General features: G+C 39.8%; 1 protein-coding gene across 1 annotated transcript; it reads left to right on the top strand.

Annotated features, from left to right (window-relative positions):
* The first annotated feature begins 974 nt into the window (after positions 1-974).
* Positions 975-15,400, top strand: IL26 (interleukin 26). Its single transcript, XM_025476533.3, has 5 exons — positions 975-1,232; positions 1,320-1,376; positions 1,559-1,693; positions 15,018-15,083; positions 15,170-15,400. Exons 1-5 carry the CDS (start codon positions 1,062-1,064, stop codon positions 15,254-15,256), a joined length of 516 nt encoding a protein of 171 aa, XP_025332318.1. The 5' UTR covers positions 975-1,061; the 3' UTR covers positions 15,257-15,400.
* Positions 15,401-18,022: the final 2,622 nt, after the last annotated feature.

Below are 18,022 nucleotides of genomic sequence, written 5' to 3'. Positions count from 1 at the left end.
CTGGGCTACGTCCACTTCTTGGGGCTGCTTCTTCAAATGAACCACACCCACCATAAGAAGAACTCGGACAGAACTTAGGACAGGACTCCATGGAGCATAGCCCTTTAGTATCTAGCACTGGTCTTTGTCTAGGCAGATTCTTGACAGAAATTTGTTGACAGGATAAATTAAAACACAACACAGTTACAGTAGCATTTCATGATGTGGAAAGGGAAGTATTTGGATATGCTTTTTTAGATGAGGAGCCAGGGTAGGTGCTGAGGATTCAGAGATGGAACGTTGGGGTCTCTTTCCTCAAGAAATGTGCACGCGACTCAAAGTCTAGAGCTAGAGGGGGAGTCTGGGTGGTCCTTTTGGACAGAGATGATAGAGAATCTACTAAACTGTGGGCCTTAATCCCAGGTCCTGTGCCAAACAAATCTTGAATATGTTACGGGAGTTATAATTTCTGAACTGGAAAGAATCTTGAGAAAAATTGCAAAAGTCTTCCCTTGGGTCTTGTGCTGGCTGAAGAATGGTGGCCCATGAAGGAGAGCCAGGTGAAGGGCTTGGCAAGGGAGAAGTGTAAAACTCGTATGAGATCATGAGCAGGTTTCCCAGGGCTGTCCATTCTACCTTTGGTTAATTTGGGGGGTGGATATTGGTTAGAAAAGAGATTTTTTTTTTTCCATATGGGAATTTAGAAATAGTCACACTGCCTCCTGGAGATTAGTTTCTTTTACTGGGTTGGCATGAGTTTTAAAATAAGGAATCTGTTGTGGTATGCAACTGAAGTTCTGACTTTTTTTGAATACAGGGCCCCAACTTTACCAGTAAGCTGGAGCTTTTTCTTAATGTCACAGACGGTGTGGTCAGAGCTGTTTTGGTTATGAAGCAAACTCTAAAAAAATAGAACAACCAAAGTGATCTTCCTCTATATAAACTGTAAGTTATCTATCACAGCATCTCATTGGAGAGGTGGCCTTGAGAGCTCAAGTAAGTAGGTTATCCGATCATCTAACCAGCACAAGAGACTCTCTGGCTGCCACCAGTGACACGAGCCCAGAGTGGGGTGGAGGGAAATGCAGGTGAACTGTATTTTGAGGTCTGGGGTGCTGTTTGCCACTCTGTCTCTTGCCATTGCCAAGCACAAGCAGTCTTCCTCCGCAAAAGGTTGCTACCCAAGGGGGACACTGTCCCAAGCCGTTGACACACTGTACGTCAAGGCAGCGTGGCTCAAGGCAACAATTCCAGTAAGTACTAGGCACTCTGCTTCAAATGATGGTTTAAAGGACATGTGTACTTCTGGGTGAAACTTCTTTCTCTTTGTTTTATTGTAGGAAGACCGCATAAAAAATATACGATTGTTAAGAAAGAAAACAAAAAACCTATTTATGGTAAGCCAGAGGGTTTTTTTAAATCTTTTTTTTTCATGTTTTCTACTTGTTTGATGCTTTCTCCCCCGCATTTTAATTCTTCCAGATGGCCGTCGAGTAATAATCAGGCGGGTGGTTCCAGTGACATTTCACAAAAGCTCTTCAGGATTTACCTTATGCAATTTCTTGTGTGTCACTTACAGAAAAACTGCAGATTCCAAGAGCAGCTTCTGTCCTTCTTCATGGAAGATGTTTTTGGTCAACTCCAGTTAAAGATCTGCAGGGAAATACGTTTTGTGGAAGAGCTTCATAGCCTCAGGCAGCAGCTGAGCCGTTGTGTAAGTACGCCCAGCAAATACGGTGACGTTGAGCCCAGAAACCTACCTAGAAACCAGCATGTGGGAATCTTTCTCAATATCGAAGGGTGAGGAAAAGGCTTTTGAACTGTTGGCTTGTGGTCCAAATGGAGAGTTTATCATCAGTGAACCAGCACTGAACAAGCATTAGAACTCATGAAGCCACTATGCTTATTATTTCTTACAGAACAGCACCTAAGACATACTGAAGATCTAAAATAACATGGAACGATCCTCAATGTTCATTTAGCTCCTTATCATTCCCTCTATATATGATTCCCAAGCCATCTGCTCTATTATTTATTAAATAATAAATAATAAATTAAATAAAAATAATAAATAATAAATTTAAATATTGCCTAATATTTCTCAAGGCAATATTTCTCAAGCTTGCCAAACATTATTCTAGTCTGTCTTTTTTTTTTTCTCTCTCTCTCTCTCCTTCTCTCTTTCTTCCCCATATTGGTGAGGAGGGCTTTTAGATTACTTTTTTCTCAGCTATTTATCCAATTTTTTAATAGTTACGTCCTTTTTAAGGCATAGTCTTAGTCAAAGCTTTAAAAAGGGTGCTATGTCTTCTTTGGTACTTAAATTATGTGATGCTGGAGTACGGTCATGGTCACCAGGAGCAACGGGGAATTAATCAGGAAGGTAAAAGTGACCACATTTCTCTATAAATGTCCACAGTCATAGAGACCAGTGCAGAAAAATGACACAAAAAACCCCCGAACCATTAGGCCAGGATGCCTGCAGTATTAGTTGACTTGCCTCTGTGGGGAATGGCAAATCTTTTCTGTGATCCTGTTTGGGTTCCAAGTACACCTTCTCAGCCTCTTGTGATTGTACCTTGCAGAGGTGCAAAGGCAGAGGGAGCAGTGACGAGGACGCCAGTCCTTGGGTTGCCAGATGGGAACGAGCTCTCTACTCTGGGGTATTATGGTCATTGAGACTTAAACGCTGAGCAGTTGGAGGTTGATTTTTATTTCTTAAGAGCTCGGATGTCTTTTCCTTGTGGTGCATAAAAGGGCCCAGGATCTCAAGTTGTGGACCATAGCACAGAGGCATTTTATGTGGGTGAGCTGGTCAGCCAGGTGAAAAATTTCAGTGCATTTGCATTCTCCTTTTCTTTGGTTAGTTTGCATTTATGTCCTTATTTGAGTTGGGTTGTATGGTGGTTCATAAACCCTCGCATTCCATTCAAATAAGCACAATGATAAGAATTACAAACTGGTATCTCTGTAGAAGGAGAGAGAATGCTCTGGGCAGTTCCCTTGTCTAAACCAGGGGAAAGAAACTCACTTCTCTCTGGCTTTTTCTCTACTTGACCTCTGTGTTCATCTTATTAAGACAGTGAAATAGTATAAACAGTCTCTTTAATTTAGCAGAATCATCATACAATTTTACATTTCATTCCCCTCCCCCCCACACCTGGTTAAGTATTATTATCCCCAGTAAGAGCATTTTCACTGCTGAAAAATTTGAAAAGGAAGAGACTATGCCTTGAAGGACTCGGGGAAATAATGAACAGTAGGCAGTCACCAAAGGCTAGAGCAAGGCTAAAGGAACAAGGGGGTTGCTCCCATTTCAGGGTCTGGTGACAGGGGTCCTTTTCAGCCTGGTTTTGTTTGTTTGTTTTTGTTGGTTTGCCAGAGAGAGAGAAAGTACAAAGCAGAGGGGAGGGGCAGAGGCCGAGGGAGAAGCAGACTCCCTGCTGAACAGGAAGCACCAACGGGGCCTGGATCCCAGCACCCAGGACCTGAGCTGGATGAAGACACAAGCTTTAATGGGCTGAGCCATCCAGCCGCCCCTGTCATGTGTTTTAAATGCCTTCTGTTTCTCTCTATTTTTTTGTTTTGTTTTGTGTTGACCTAGTTCCCCTGTGTAGGTGCTGTTCATTGCATTAGCCATGCGATTAGATTTAAAGTTATTTCAAATGAAGTTGTTAAGGACGATGAGGCACTAGAACAAATCCTGGCCTGATACTGTGCAGTGTGTCTGGACACCCGAGGCCCTAGAGCCGTGTCTGTCTCCCCCATCAGTTGGGTTTCCTCCGCTCACATAGCTGGAGAACACACAATGACAGCTGTAACCAAAACCAAGCAGTGTTCTAGACGAAACACTTAGAAGACATATAACCAGCTAGGGCCTCTGGTTTGCCTTGATTTGGTTTTGGAGGGTTGGTTTTTTTTTTTTAAATTTTATTTTTAATTTTAATTTTTTTCCTGAAGAGCCCTGTCATTAAAGACACTGCCAATAGAGACACTTGTTTCAGGGACATGGGCCACCCAGCCCAAGGGGTGGTGCCCAAGGGCGCAGAGGGGCAGCCCTCCAGCGGGTCTGGTGGCTGGCACCCCCTAGTGGCCGCATCCCAGCACACACCCAGCGTACCTCCCCAAATGCCAGCTCCTTCAGGGCTCCCCTTCTTACCTTCTTCTCCCTCCCCAAAGCTAACCATTGCTAGCTCCAGTTAGTGTGTCTCACAAACTGTAGAATTTATGCCCTGGGGTATAGCAACCACTTCTGTGAAGACTCAAAAAAAAGTCAGAGGATTAGCCTGAGCTTTGGAAAGCCTTCTCAGACACACGCTTTAGGGAAATCAGTGCTGGGCTCGCATTTGATCTTTTGGCCAATCATAATTGTGTATTTTTGATAACAGAAGCTGGTACCTGTTTAATGTAAATTTACTGAGCACCTGCTCTAGTCAGTGAATGATTTCTTCTTACGAATATATCCTTCTCCCGAATAAGAAGGGAAGTGAAACATGCAACACTGAACTCTCCTGAAGATGGTGTTGTCAACACAAATAAATGGAAACCCAATCAACTGAAACTAAGTGGTTAAAAGAAACAAGTCAGTTTTGTAAATTGGCTTTTTTTTTTTTTTAATTTTTCCAAACTGGCTTGCAGCAGGGTGGCCTGCTTCTATATTTTCCTGGGTGAGACAGGCCAGTGTGGTTTGGTCCCTGCTTCTCTGGAGCTTGAACACTTACTGTCAAAGAGATGTAACCCGAGAAGGCCAAGGAATCATGAAATGTGACATGTGTGATGCCCAATTTCCCGTGTGACGAAGTCACTATAGAAGCACCAGGAAGGAAGTAGTTAATTCTATCTGCCTTGGGGTGTGGAGGGCGTGATGTGTTATTGAAGGAGACCATGGCTGAGTTTAATTTCCCAGGGAGTAATGGGTAGTAATGGCAGGGGAGAAGCTTGATCAAGGCTTGGTGGCATGAAACCACACACCATATTCAGGAAAATCGAGTGTGAATGGGAATTGGCTTGGGGAATGTGAAGAGGAGGCTGGGTGGTTAGATTTTAACCAGGAGGTGCTGGTAAGGGCCTGGTCAAGCAAGGCATGATACCAGTGGCCAAGGATAAAGACTGTATCCTGAAGAGCATGCAAAGCCATCGAAGGGCATGGTGTGATCAAGAACTCTGTTTCAGAAAGACCTCTTTGGTGAGGGTGGAGGGGTGCAGGTGGGGGGTTAGGCTCGAGGGAGAAAAAGCAATGGGAAGAGCATTGCAGTAACGTGCCTGGAGTACAGTGCTGGAGCCCTAGTGTCACAGGGAAGGGCAAGAAGAGTCTGCAGAAGACAGTGGAGTCTGCGATGAGCCTAAGGTTCTTACTTGGGGGCTGGGGGGAGGGGTTCATGAACAGTGTAGAAGGAAGAAGCTTGGAGGAAGGTCGATATGTTGCTTTAGACCTGCCGGAAGTTTCATGAGTCCCATGCATCAGTGTAATCATGAGTAGTATGTACATTTTCCATATATATTTTGTGTATGTTTAGTATTTATGATGTATCTGTTAACAGATTTACTGAGATACAGTTGATACACAGGTAACTGAACATTTAACTGAGCTGAATATATAATTTGGTAGTTTTGACTTACGTGCACACTTCTGGAGCCATCTCCACAGTTAAGGTAAGGAGCCTATTCATCACCCCCAAAAGTTTCTTTGTGTCCCTTTGTGATGCCCTCCCTCTCTGGCCCTGTCCCTCTGTCTCCAGGGAACCACAATCAGCCTTTTGTCACCATAGAGTTGTTTGCATATTCCAGACTTTAATGGAAGGGGTGTATGTGTCATACTCTTTTGTGTCTTTTTTTTTCTTCACCGCATAATTATTTTGAGATTCACCCACGTTATCGAGTGTACCAATAATTTATGCCTTTTTTCTTGCCCAGTAGTATTCCACTGTAATGATCTACTACAATTTCTGTATCTATTCGCCTATTGCTGGTTATTTTCTTCCCCCCGTTTTTAGCTGTTACAAATAAAGCTGTTGTGAATACTCACGTACAAGTCTTTGGACAGCTGTTTTTGTTTCTCTCTGGTAAATACCTAGGAATGGAATAGTTGGATTGTAGGTTAGGCATATGTTTTGTAAAAGATGGGCAAATTGTTTTCAAAAGCAGTTGTGCCATTTTACGTGTTCACCAATAGTGTGTGACGGTTCGTTACTCAGTATCCTTGCCATCACTTGGGAAGGTCAATGTTACGCCAGCCAGTGCAGTTGGAGGGTAGTGGTATCGCCTTGTGCTTTCAACGTGCATTTCCTCATTACTGAAATTGAGCATCTCTTAATTTGTCTGTTTACCATCAAAGTATCTTTATTTGTTTGTTTGTTTATTTATTCATGAGAGACACAGAGAAAGAGAGAGGCAGAAACACAGGCAGAGGGAGAAGCAGGCTCCCTGCAGGGAGCCCGATGTGGGACTCGATCCCAGGACTTCAGGATCACGCTCTGAGCCAAAGGCTCAACCACTGAGCCACCCGGATGCCTCCAAAGTATCTTCTTTGACAAAGTGTCTGTTTGGATATTTTGCCCGTTAAAAAGAATTAAGTTGGTTATTTTCTTACTGAGTTTGGATTATGTGTGTTTTAAAATATATTCTGCATGCAAATCCTTTTCAGATATATAATTTGCAAATATTTTCCTCTGGTCTATGTCATCTTCCCATCATTTCAATAGTGTCTTTTGCAGAGAAGTTGTTTTATGTTTTGCTTAAATATTTTATTTTTATTTATTTGAGAGAGAGCAAGAGAGTGAGTGAGCGAGCAAGCACAATCGGGGTGGGGGGCAGAGAGGGAGGGAGAAGTAGGGAGCCCAATGTGGGGCTTGGTTTCAGAACCAGGGATCTTGACCAGAGCCAAAGGCAAATCTTAACCAACTGAGGCAACTAGGTGCCCAACAGTTTACATTTTGGTGATATCCAATTTATCAATTTTTCTTCAACAAGTCATACTTTTTTGTGCCATATTTAAGAAATCTTTATTTAACACAAGGTCACAAAGAATTTTTACTGTGTTTTCATCTAGAATTTTTTCTAGTTTTAGGTTTCATATTTAGGCCAATGCCTTTTTGCATCTATTGATGTGATCATGTGATTTTTATTTTTTAGACAATTGATACAAATTAAGTTGATTGATTTTCAAAGTGAAACCAACTTTGCACTTCTGGGGTGTACTCTGTCTGGTAATAATGTGTTATCTCTGTCTTGTATTGTTAAGTTCAACTTGCTAAAATTTTGTTAATAGTTTTTGCATCTACATTTATGAGGACGTTAGTCTTTTAATAGTTTTCTACTATTAGTACTAAACTACTACTTCTAATAGTAGTTTTCTTGACTTGTGATACTTTTGTCTCATTTTTGGAAATAGTATCATGTTGGTCTCATTGAGTAAGTTGGAAAATATTCTTTCCTCTTCAATTTTCTGGAAGGATTTGCATAGAATTAGTCCTTTGAAGCCATTTTTTTTTAAAGCAAATGGTCCAGTGAAGTCATTTTTGCCTAGAGTTTTCTTTATGGGAAGATTTTAAGCTAAATATTCTATTTTTTAATAGATGCAAGGCCATTCAAGTTATTGATTTCTCCTTGAGTGAGCATTGATAGCTTGTGTTTTTCAATGATGTTATTCATTTCATCAAATCTACCAAATCTTAGCCATCATATTATTTATGCTATTTCCTTAATATCTTTTAAATATTTTATATAGTATAGGATGATGTCACTTGCCTCATTCTGAATATTGGAATTTTTTGTCTTCACCCTTTTTTTCTGAAATTTTATTGAAATTCATCAATTTTACTGGTTTTTCAAAGAACCGGTTTTTAGGTTGATTTTCTTTATTATTTTCTGTTTTGATTTCACTGATTTCCATTCTGAATTTATTATTCCTTTTTTCTGTTACATTTGGGTTTAATCTACTCTCTATTTTTTTTTACAGTTTTTTTTTTTTTTTTAAGGTGAAAGCTTGGGTCACTAACTCAAGATCTTTCAGTGTTTTCTTAAGGTGGAAGCTGAGGTTATTAGCTTGAGGTTTTTTATCTTTTCAGTGTAGGAGTTCAGTGTTATAAATTTCCCTTTTGATACAACTTTAGTGACATCCCACAATCTTTGATATGTTGTGCTTTATTTTCACTCACTTTGAAATACTTTTTAATTTCCGTTTTGATTCCTTCTTTGATCATTGGTTATTTCAAAGGGTTTGTGTCTCTGGAGATTGTTCCAGATGCCTTTTTGATTTTGATTTCTAATTTGATTTTATTTTGGTCAGAGAGCATCCTTTATATGACTCAAATCTCCTTATATTTGTTGAGCTATGTTCTATGGCCCAGGATTTGGTTAATTTTGGTAAATGTCCTTTCTTTGTGTATTTGAAAAGAACAAATGTCTTGCTGTTGGGTGAGGTGTTCTAGAAATATCAGCTGGATCCATTAGTGGCTACTGCTCTTCAATTTTTCTATATCTTTGCTGATTTTCTTTCTACTTATTTTATCAATTATTGACATCTCTGACACGAATTGTGGCTTCTTCTGTTTCTCCTTGAACTTCTATCAGTATCCATGGTAGAAGTTCCTGTATTTTGAAGTTCTGCTATTAGGTGCATAAATTTTTGTGATTGCAATGTTATCTTCATGAATTGACCCCTAATTTTATAAAAAGTATGCTATTGTCGTTGATAACACTCTGTTCTGAAACCCACTTTTTCTGATACAAATAGAACCATTTCAGCTTTCTTTTAATTAGTATTAGCATGATATATTTTTCTTTGTCCTTTTACACTTAACTTCTTTGTGCCTTTTAGTTAAAGTGGATTTCTTATAGGCATCACACATTTAGGTTGTGTGTATATTTATCTACTCTTTTTATTTGTAGGTTTAGACCATTTACTTTTAAGTGATTGGGTTTTTATTTATTTTATTTTCTTTTTTTCTTTTTTATTTTTTTGTGATTGGGTTTTTAAATGGTTGGAGTTACTTGTCTTCTATTTACCCAGCCTGTTCTTTGCTCCATTTTCCTCTCTTTCTGACTTCTTTTTGGTTGATTTAAAAAAAAAAAAAAGATTATATTTTAGACCTTTTATTAACTTATTAGTTATAACTCTTTGTGTTTTGCCATTTTTGAGACTTCATTCTTTTGTGTAGAACCAGGTTTCTCTCTGGTGTCATCTTCCTTTTCTTTGAAGGATTTCCTTTAACATATCTTGTAGTACAGTTCTATTGAGGATGAATTTTCAGATTTTGTTTTTCTTTTCTACTCTTTTTATAGTTTACTTGTGAAAGATATTGGATCATTTGCCTTACAAAGTTTCTCATAGTCTGTATTTTGATTATTGAATTTTTGTAGAGTCATTTAATATTTTTTCTTTATTTTTCCATACACTGGTAATTACACATAGATACTTGATCAGATTCAGGCTTGATGTTTGGGCTGAATCAATTCATATGTAGTGTTGTGTATTTTTCATCAGAGGTATATGTATATGGTGCCTATGTTTATCATTTAGCAGTCATTAATTATTGTCTAGATCTATGTAATCCTAAGCCATTGAAAATGGTACTTTAAAAATTCTATTATACCTTCTTTATTTATAAGTGAGGGTATTCCATAAACAGAACTTACCCCTTTCTACTTGGCTGTCCTGAGAAATTTATCATATAAGAAAGGCAGAACAAGTAGTTAATTCTTCTTCCTTATTTACCGGTTTTCAATATAAGGAATTACTTTTTAAACAGTCTTCCAAGGTGATCAATGAGTTGTTATTTTGCCCTACTGTTATTATTAACTCATGGGTTTAAATTAGTTTTCATTTTTGAGGAATATTTCTGATTTCTACAAGCTTCCATCCTTTTGGGATTCTTCGTAAGTCCACTAAGACTGGGATCCTATTGAGCCACTCCTAAGAAACAGCACCCAATAATAATTCTCATGGTAGAACATTCAATGTGGAATTCCAATACCACTGTATTTGAGAGTCATCTCTTTGTTTTTGGTAACATTCTAGGCATTGTGCAGCACCTAATAAAATACTATATTTTTAAATAATCTGATTTAGGTAATTCAGATGGTATAATTGTTCAAAGGAAATAAATTATGGTTAATGGAAACACTTTTATTTTTATAATCTTTGCTAGCCATATAATTTGGCTAAATGGCACTTGGATAGTTGACTTATGTAAATATAAAAAAAATGCAGGCAGCCCCGGTGGCTCAGCAGTTTAGCACCTCCTTCAGCCCAGGGCATGATCCTGGAGACTGGGGATCAAGTCCCACGTCAGGCTCCCTGCATGGAGCCTGCTTCTCCCTCTGCCTGTGTCTCTGCCTCCCTCTCTCTCTATGTCTCTTATGCATAAATAAATAAAATAATTTGCCTAATTGCTAGTGATCAAAGTTGAAACTGAAAAAAAATCCATTCATTTTAGATCATGTCATGACCTACTTTAATTAACATTTTTTTAAAATTTTTATTTATTCATGATAGGCACACAGTGAGAGAGAGAGAGAGGCAGAGACACAGGCAGAGGGAGAAGCAGGCTCCATGCCTGACGTGGGATTCGATCCTGGATCTCCAGGATCGCACCCTGGGCCAAAGGCAGGCGCCAAACTGCTGCGCCACCCAGGGATCCCTAATTAACATTTTGAAAGCCTGAATAGTAATGGTAATTAGATATATTTCTTTACATTTATTGTATGTACTTAATTTTCAAGTCTGGTAAGTCTTGGCAAATACAGTATTTCTGTCTCAAATTCTTGTAGTGTGTTTAATAAGTAATTTGTATCATCAGTTGCAACTAACTTTTTAAAAAATTTTTATTTATTTATGATAGTCACAGAGAGAGAGAGAGAGAGGCAGAGACATAGGCAGAGGGAGAAGCAGGCTCCAGGCACTGGGAGCCCGATGTGGGATTCGATCCCAGGTCTCCAGGATCGCGCCCTGGGCCAAAGGCAGGTGCCAAACCGCTGCGCCACCCAGGGATCCCCAGTTGCAACTAACTTATCAACTTATGAAGCATTGCCAATGATTTATCCTGGTAAATTTTTAAAAAATTGCAATTGCCTGAACTGGTAAAACCAGAAGTAGGAAATGAGACCAACCCTGTGTTGTTCTCTCATGAAGTTGCAAACTCCAAAACCTGTCTTCAACAATACCAATAATCTCATTTTGTGGTTGTTGGAAGAATTAAATGAGATAATATAACAGAGTGCCTAGCATATAGTAGTTCTATAAAATTTTTAGTGTCTTTTCTTATTGCTTTCATTGCACAGAACTCTAATTTTCTTCCAATTACATTTTCTCAACAATTACCAAAGGAGTGGTTCACTCAACCAACAAATTCCTTTTCAGTGACTGTGCTAGTGTTAACTTGTATAATGTGTATAGTTTATAGCAGTTCTTTAAAGAGACCAGTTTTGAGTAGTTGGTTTAGATAAAAAATATATTTTCTAATGATATTATAGAATCTGTTGACAAATCACTCCTTGGTTAGTGATACATAACTTCTCTATCAAAATTATGGGGCACAGCTCTAGCCTTCCATGTGCTAAGTTACATGGACTGACTCTTTTTATTGACATATAATTGATGTATAACATTCTATTAGTTTCATATGTGCAACATAATGATTTGGTATTTGTATCAATTGTGAAATGATCACCATAAAAAGTCCAGTTAACATTCATGCATGGACTCATTCTGATAAACAGTTACACTGAAAATTTTTAAAAATCTGCAGTAAAGTTATGCTACTCTAGTATCTGTTTGTATTTAAGGTATTTGGAAACTCTAGTTTTTTCTATGACTAGAACATGGAGAAATGTTGAATAAGGGTCTAGTATTATTGTAGCGTATGTAATGAGGTTATTATATACACTAATACATGTCAGTTGATTCCGTTAGTTATGGAGCCTATAGAGATAGGACAATATCCTGTAAACTCTTCTGATCTATATTTGTTTGGGATTGGCTACCTGTCGTTTGTTTTTTAAAATTGAATGTCTGATTATGAATTTGGCTAATAGTTTAGTCATTTTCTCTCCTTTCATGCAAACTCTTTGTTTTCTTTTTTTAAAGATTTTATTTATTTATTTATTTATTCATGAGAGACACAGAGAGAGAGAGAGAGAGAGAGAGGCGAGACACAGGCAGAGGGAGAAGCAGGCTCCATGTGGGGAGCCCAATGCGGGGCTTGATCCCAGGACTCCAGGATCACGACCTGAGCCGAAGGCAGATGCTCGACCACTGAGCCACCCAGGTGTCCTCACGCAAGCTCTTTGGACACAAATTTAATTATGCTTTCTTATGCTAATTAAAAATTTCCTTTCTAGGTTTCCTATAAACCTTTCTGGTCTCAGTAGTGTTGTGTTGATGTCTTAGAGCCCATACTTTTGCCGAACTGACATTTAGTTTTTTCAAAACGAGCTACACTGATATACTTTTCTCAACTGTTATTTTAAATGCATCTGAAATAGTATTTATAAGACCTCACATACTGCAGTCAATTAAGCTGACTGTGCTCGTTCTCCATGGGGGTTAGGCAAGTATTGATTCTCTCGATGAAGTTCTCTTTCATCCAATTGCAAGATTTGGACCAACTATTTTTGTATTAGACAGTTTCAGGTTAGAAGGAATTAGCATCTAATCAAACTCTTTATTTATAAAGTCATGGGCAGACTTCTCTGAATTCTTCCCATAGCTACTACCTTCACTGGTCCTAGACTTGGTTATTTCTAGAATTTCCTTTTGTAGCTCCAGTCTAAAACACAAATGAACAAAGAAGTGCATGTGCACACACACCAATCACGAGATTTCTTCTGTAAATTATCACATCACCCATTTTTGAGTTGAAATCTGCCTCTGTCTCTCTGCCAATCAGCCTTTAGCCCTTTAAAGCCATTTCTAGCATTTCCCTGCTGCCATGCAGAGCAGAGATCTTTGAACTAATCTCTCTTTGGAACTGGATTTTGAATGTTTTCAACAAAAGCCTGGCTCAGTTGCAATATCTTTTCCAAGTTATGCTGGTTTTTTTTTTTTCCCTTCACAATAATAGAGTGGTTTTAAGTACAGACTCCAGAGTCTGAATATTTGGGTTCGGGTCTCAGCTCTTCCAAGTACCATGATTATTACCTTCCATGCTTCAGTTTCCTAATCTGTGAAATGAGGGTAACAATAGCTTGTACCTTATAGGATTGTTGGGAGGACCGAGTGCGGTTCATATAATTGAAGCCTTCAGATTAGTGCCTGCTACATAATGCTAGCCTGATACCTGTTGACTGTTCCTATTTTCCACCAACAATCTTCTGAGTATTTTTTTCTCATCACTAGAAAGGGAATTGGGATAAAGAAGAGAGCTCCTGGACTGCCGGATTTTTACCTTCTATATCGATCTCATATTTCGTTGGGAATTCTCTCCACAACTCTTATTTACTAACTCCTTTTGTTCATCATCATGTCCTCAATGTCTAGCACTAAAGCCTGACACACAGTAGGTCTTCATCAACTTTTGCTTAATAAATGAATGGATTTTTTTCTGACTGTACTCTCTGACATTGGCCACCTCTGTCCTGGTCCTGTCACTCATTGTTTTGGCCTCATTGGATCTGGTCTGGGTGGCAATGTCCTCTTCTGATCACAGGGAAGTCCAATGCCATGCTTGCGAATCCTGCAAACTATACTTTACCAGAATGTTCTGTGTCTGCAGGTCTTCTGTGCTTAATCAGGGAAGCCCCCTTTCTAAAGAAGGATCTCTTGCTTCCTACGCAGGGTCTGACCTGAAAGCAGAGTCCCCAGTTCGGCAGTCATGACACCATCACCACCTTTATGCCCTGGAACAGCTTTCAGAATATAACTGTCAAGTCATTTCAGTTATCTTCTCTTAATAAGGAAAGGAGCCTGCATGCTCCCCATGCTCCCCACACTCCTCCTCTTTGTGTTCTGGCCTCAAGGGACCTGCTGGTTGACATTGGCCATGTTTTGATAAATCTTGTCATTTAGCTGCTTCCATTTCCTGAGTTTTAATTGTTATTTTTGTTGATGTGCCCAGCACTCTTTTATCACTAGGGTAGGACCTCTTGTGACACCTTCAGCAAGTGACTTAACCACTTGGGCTTTGGCTTGCTTTTCTGCAAATCTGCTAAAGAGATAAATTAGGTATTTTCACCTTTTTTTTTAAACATTTTTTTCTACTGAAGCCTATGGAAATGTGTGGGTGAATAGAGGACAAAGTTAATGTCCTCCCACTTGGTTTTCAAGCGATTTCTGTGGTCAGGTAAGGACTGGAAATTCACCTCCACAAAGGAGACTGGCGGTTTCTCCTGGCCTGGATACTAGACATCTTCTTAAAACGTCAACCTGCTCTTTCTCCTTTTGGAGAAACTAGTATTTCCTGGCCCTTTCTCCTGGCAGTCAACACCTGGATATTGTACTATGCAATGCACATAGCAGACAGGGTGATTTTTCAAAAAGAGAATTCTTTTTTTTTGTCAGTTCCTACATCTTCCATGCTTCCTACATCTCCCAGCTTGGATTGCTCTAGCTATGTTGCCTTCATTTTAGTTTCTGGGAAACACTAAGTCTTTCTGCCCCAGGGCCTTTGCACGCCTTCCTCTCTGCCTGAGTTATTCTCTCCTGGGCATGCTCCCAGCATTCTCTTTCCTATCTTCACTGGCTCCTTCTCATTTTTCAGATCTCAGTTTAAATGTCATTCTTCAAAAGAGAGCCTTCTGTGACCACCCAGTTGAAAATAGGTCATTCCTGTAAATTCCTATCATAGACTCTAGGCGTTTCCAAAACACAGATTTAATTGTAGTTTGTAATTTGTAACTCTTTGTTCGTTTTTAAATCGATTGCCTGCTTCTGTCATGAGACTATAAGCTCTGTGATGACAGAAACCAACTATTATTTACCTGCCATTGCACACTTATGCCCAGGACATTATAGCTGCTCAGTAAATGCTTATCAAATGGATAGAAAAAAACTATCAGAGCCTCTCCAATAATGTAACCTGTGTTTTCTGTTGATTTATTAGATTTCCTGTGCTTCCTCAGCTAGAGAGATGAAAACGATTACCAGGATGAAAAGCACGTTTTATGGGGTAAGGATTTCAAGTCATTGTCTTTGAGTACTCTGTTTCTTAAAATGTGAAAAATTTCTGCCTTTATCTCTCTGCTTTATCTGCAGCTTGGAAACAAAGGAATCTACAAAGCCATCAGTGAACTGAATATTCTTCTTTCCTGGATTAAACAATTCCTGGAAAGCATTAAGTAATGCAAGGAGCCAAATGCATGGATCTGATTGCTCTTTTGGAATATAATGCGAACCACTGGAAATGCATTTGTAAGAGTGTATTTCTTTAAAAGTTTTTGTACATCTTAGATGATGCAGAACAGACTATGGGAATTTAACATAATAAAGTTTTGGAGATATGTCAGTTGTCATGAGTATGTACATTTTCTTTATTTTCAAGGAATTCTTTCATCCTGAGTGTGTTTTATTATTCCCAAGTACATTGTATAAAGTTAATTTAAAGCTGTATAATCAGAATTAACTCATATAATATTTGTGGAGGAAAAGTGACAGCTTTTAGGGATACAGTATAGTGTTATTGAGTGTTACATAGATGCTGTGTATATGATTATTATCTACTTAAGGCTTGATGATTATTAATTATGCCTGGTATGAACTTAGCTCCTAACAGATTTTCAGTGGTTTTTTTTTTTTTTAAAGATTTTCTTTATTTATTCATGAGAGACACACACAGAGAGGCAGAGACACAGGCAGAGGGAGAAGCAGGCTCCCTGTGGGGAGCCCGATGTGGGACTCGATCCCGGGACCCAAACCAAAGGCAGACACTCAACTGCTGAGCCACCCAGGTGCCACAAATGTTTAGTTTAATTAAATAAACTGTTTCTTTCCCCTGGATGTCCTTTCTACGACAGCCTGCTAGAATTTCATCGAGTACAATGGGTGACAACCAGACTCGATCACACAGAACAGACATGTAAGCTAACTGGACTGGTTTACCAGGAATGCCCTTGACAGATAACCCAAGCCACAAGTTCCCAAGCTGAGATGGTGCTGGAGCTTGATAATGCTCCTTCCGGGTGCTGCACAGTTAGGAAAAGTCCATAGAGGCCAAATTAAAGCCTCAATGCAGCTCAGACTCCCCCCCAGGAAACCATCAGTGTTTAGAAGGCTTCCTTGCCCAGCTAGCCCTTCTGTTAATTGAGTAACAAGGCCTGACCTTTGTTTTTGCGTTACCTGGACCTGGCTTCTCAGGTGCAGGGTGCAAGGCATGGGTGGTTGCAGAGAGCAGGTTATGTGATGGCCAGTTGGCTTCCGCAAAGAATTCCTCGGGTCCCTGTGGCACTCGGAGAGCACCATGATTTGGTGTTCTGTGATCTGAATAGGCGGGGCTTCCTCCAAGCCTGTGTGGATTTTGTGCCTCTTCCCTACTGCTTTCCCACCACCCCGTTCCTCTTTTCAATCATATGGTGACTATTCTTTTCACTAGAGACTACCCTGTCTTGGATTATCTCATATTCCAAAATTACTTCTTTGTTTCCTGCACCTTTTCCTCTCTGCCTTTCCCACCAACACCCTGTGGTCCCACCTTTTATCTGTCTTGGTGACCCTGTTATTAGACAGATCCACGGGGAGGGAAAAGTGTGGAGAGCAGAGGGGAATGGTGAGGGGGAGACTGGAAGACTCTGTGTTCATCTGGCGCTGTTGACCTGGGCTTCCCAGGGAAGCTCCCAGGCCAGCAGTGATGGGAAGCCTACTTTGTTTGTTTGTTTATTTATTTCTATTGAAGTAGAGTTGACACCCAATGTTACACTCGTTTCAGGTGATTGGACAAGCCTGCATACTACGCTGTGCTCATCAGAGTGTAGCCGCCATCCGTGTCACCACACAGTGCTATTAGAACACCGTTGACTCTACTCTCCATGCTGTGCCTTTCATTCTTGTGACTTCCTCATTCCATAACTGGAAGCCCATATCTCTATCTCCCCTTCACCCATTTTGCCCAGCCCCCCAACCCTTTCCCTCTGACAACCATCAGGTTGTTCTCTGTATTTAGTTATAGTTCTGTCTTGGGTACCCTTCTTTCTTTCTTTCTTTCTTTCTTTCTTTCTTTCTTTCTTTCTTTCTCTTTCTTCTTTCTTTCTTTCTTTCTTTCTTTCTCTTTCTTTCTTTCTTCCTTTCTTTCTTTCTTTCTTTCTTTCTTTCTTTCTTTCTTTCTTTCTTTCTTTCTTTTTCTTCTTTTCTTTCTTTCTTCTTTCTTTCTTCTTTTTTTAAAGATTAATTTGTTTATTTCACACTCAGAGCAAGAGCAAGAGAGTGTGAACACACATGTGAATGCGGGGAGGGGCAGGGGGGAGAGAGAGTCTTAAGGACATTCCCCACTGAGCATGGAGCCCAACGCAGGGCTTGATCTCACAACCCTGAGATCATGACCTGAGTCAAAATCAAGAGTTAGATGTTTAGCTGACTGAGCCACCTGGGTGCTCCTGTGGATCCTACTTTCTTGAGGAACATTTGAAAGAACCAAGATCCTGGGGATCAAGAATATACACCCTGGCTTTGCCATGGACTTGAGAGGAGGTGATATACCCATGGGTTCTCGTCCCACTTTTAGGGCGCCGTGTCTTCTAGAAAAGCCTTCACGGCTCAGTTTGACTGTGCTGCACTTCCACAGGGCCCTGGTATCAGTCTTGGTTGCAAACCATTCCTAAGCCGTTGCATTACTTCGGGACTTCAGACATCAGAGGGGCTGTGAAATAGTCACTTGCTGATCAGCAAACTCTAGGTCCTTAGGGTTAAATTTCACTTGTGTCCTTCAATATTTTTTGGTGAATGAATTCAATGTTTTTGTTTATTTCCCCAAATCTTTGGTTTGCCCAGAACAGTCAAAAGGCTGCTAAACTCAGTCAGAAGCACTCTGGAGATGAGAAGGTCATCACCTAGTAAGAAACCAATATCCATTTGTTAGTGCCTGTTCCCAAACAAACTTTGTTCAAATGCCAAGGAAAA

This window comes from Canis lupus, chromosome 10, assembly GCF_003254725.2.
Source record: "Canis lupus dingo isolate Sandy chromosome 10, ASM325472v2, whole genome shotgun sequence".
Lineage (NCBI taxonomy): Eukaryota > Metazoa > Chordata > Mammalia > Carnivora > Canidae > Canis > Canis lupus.
Note: the sequence above shows the minus strand (reverse complement) of the source record. Positions and strands in the feature narration are given on the sequence as shown.

What these genes read in the sequence shown, in the direction of transcription:
- IL26 (XM_025476533.3), top strand. Translation starts at nt 1,062, where the DNA reads ATGCAGGTGAACTGTATTTTGAGGTCTGGGGTGCTGTTTGCCACTCTG. An exon ending in GGCTCAAGGCAACAATTCCA is followed by an intron (nt 1,233 to 1,319) that starts GTAAGTACTAGG and finishes GTTTTATTGTAG; the next exon opens with GAAGACCGCATAAAAAATAT. An exon ending in GGCAGCAGCTGAGCCGTTGT is followed by an intron (nt 1,694 to 15,017) that starts GTAAGTACGCCC and finishes TTGATTTATTAG; the next exon opens with ATTTCCTGTGCTTCCTCAGC.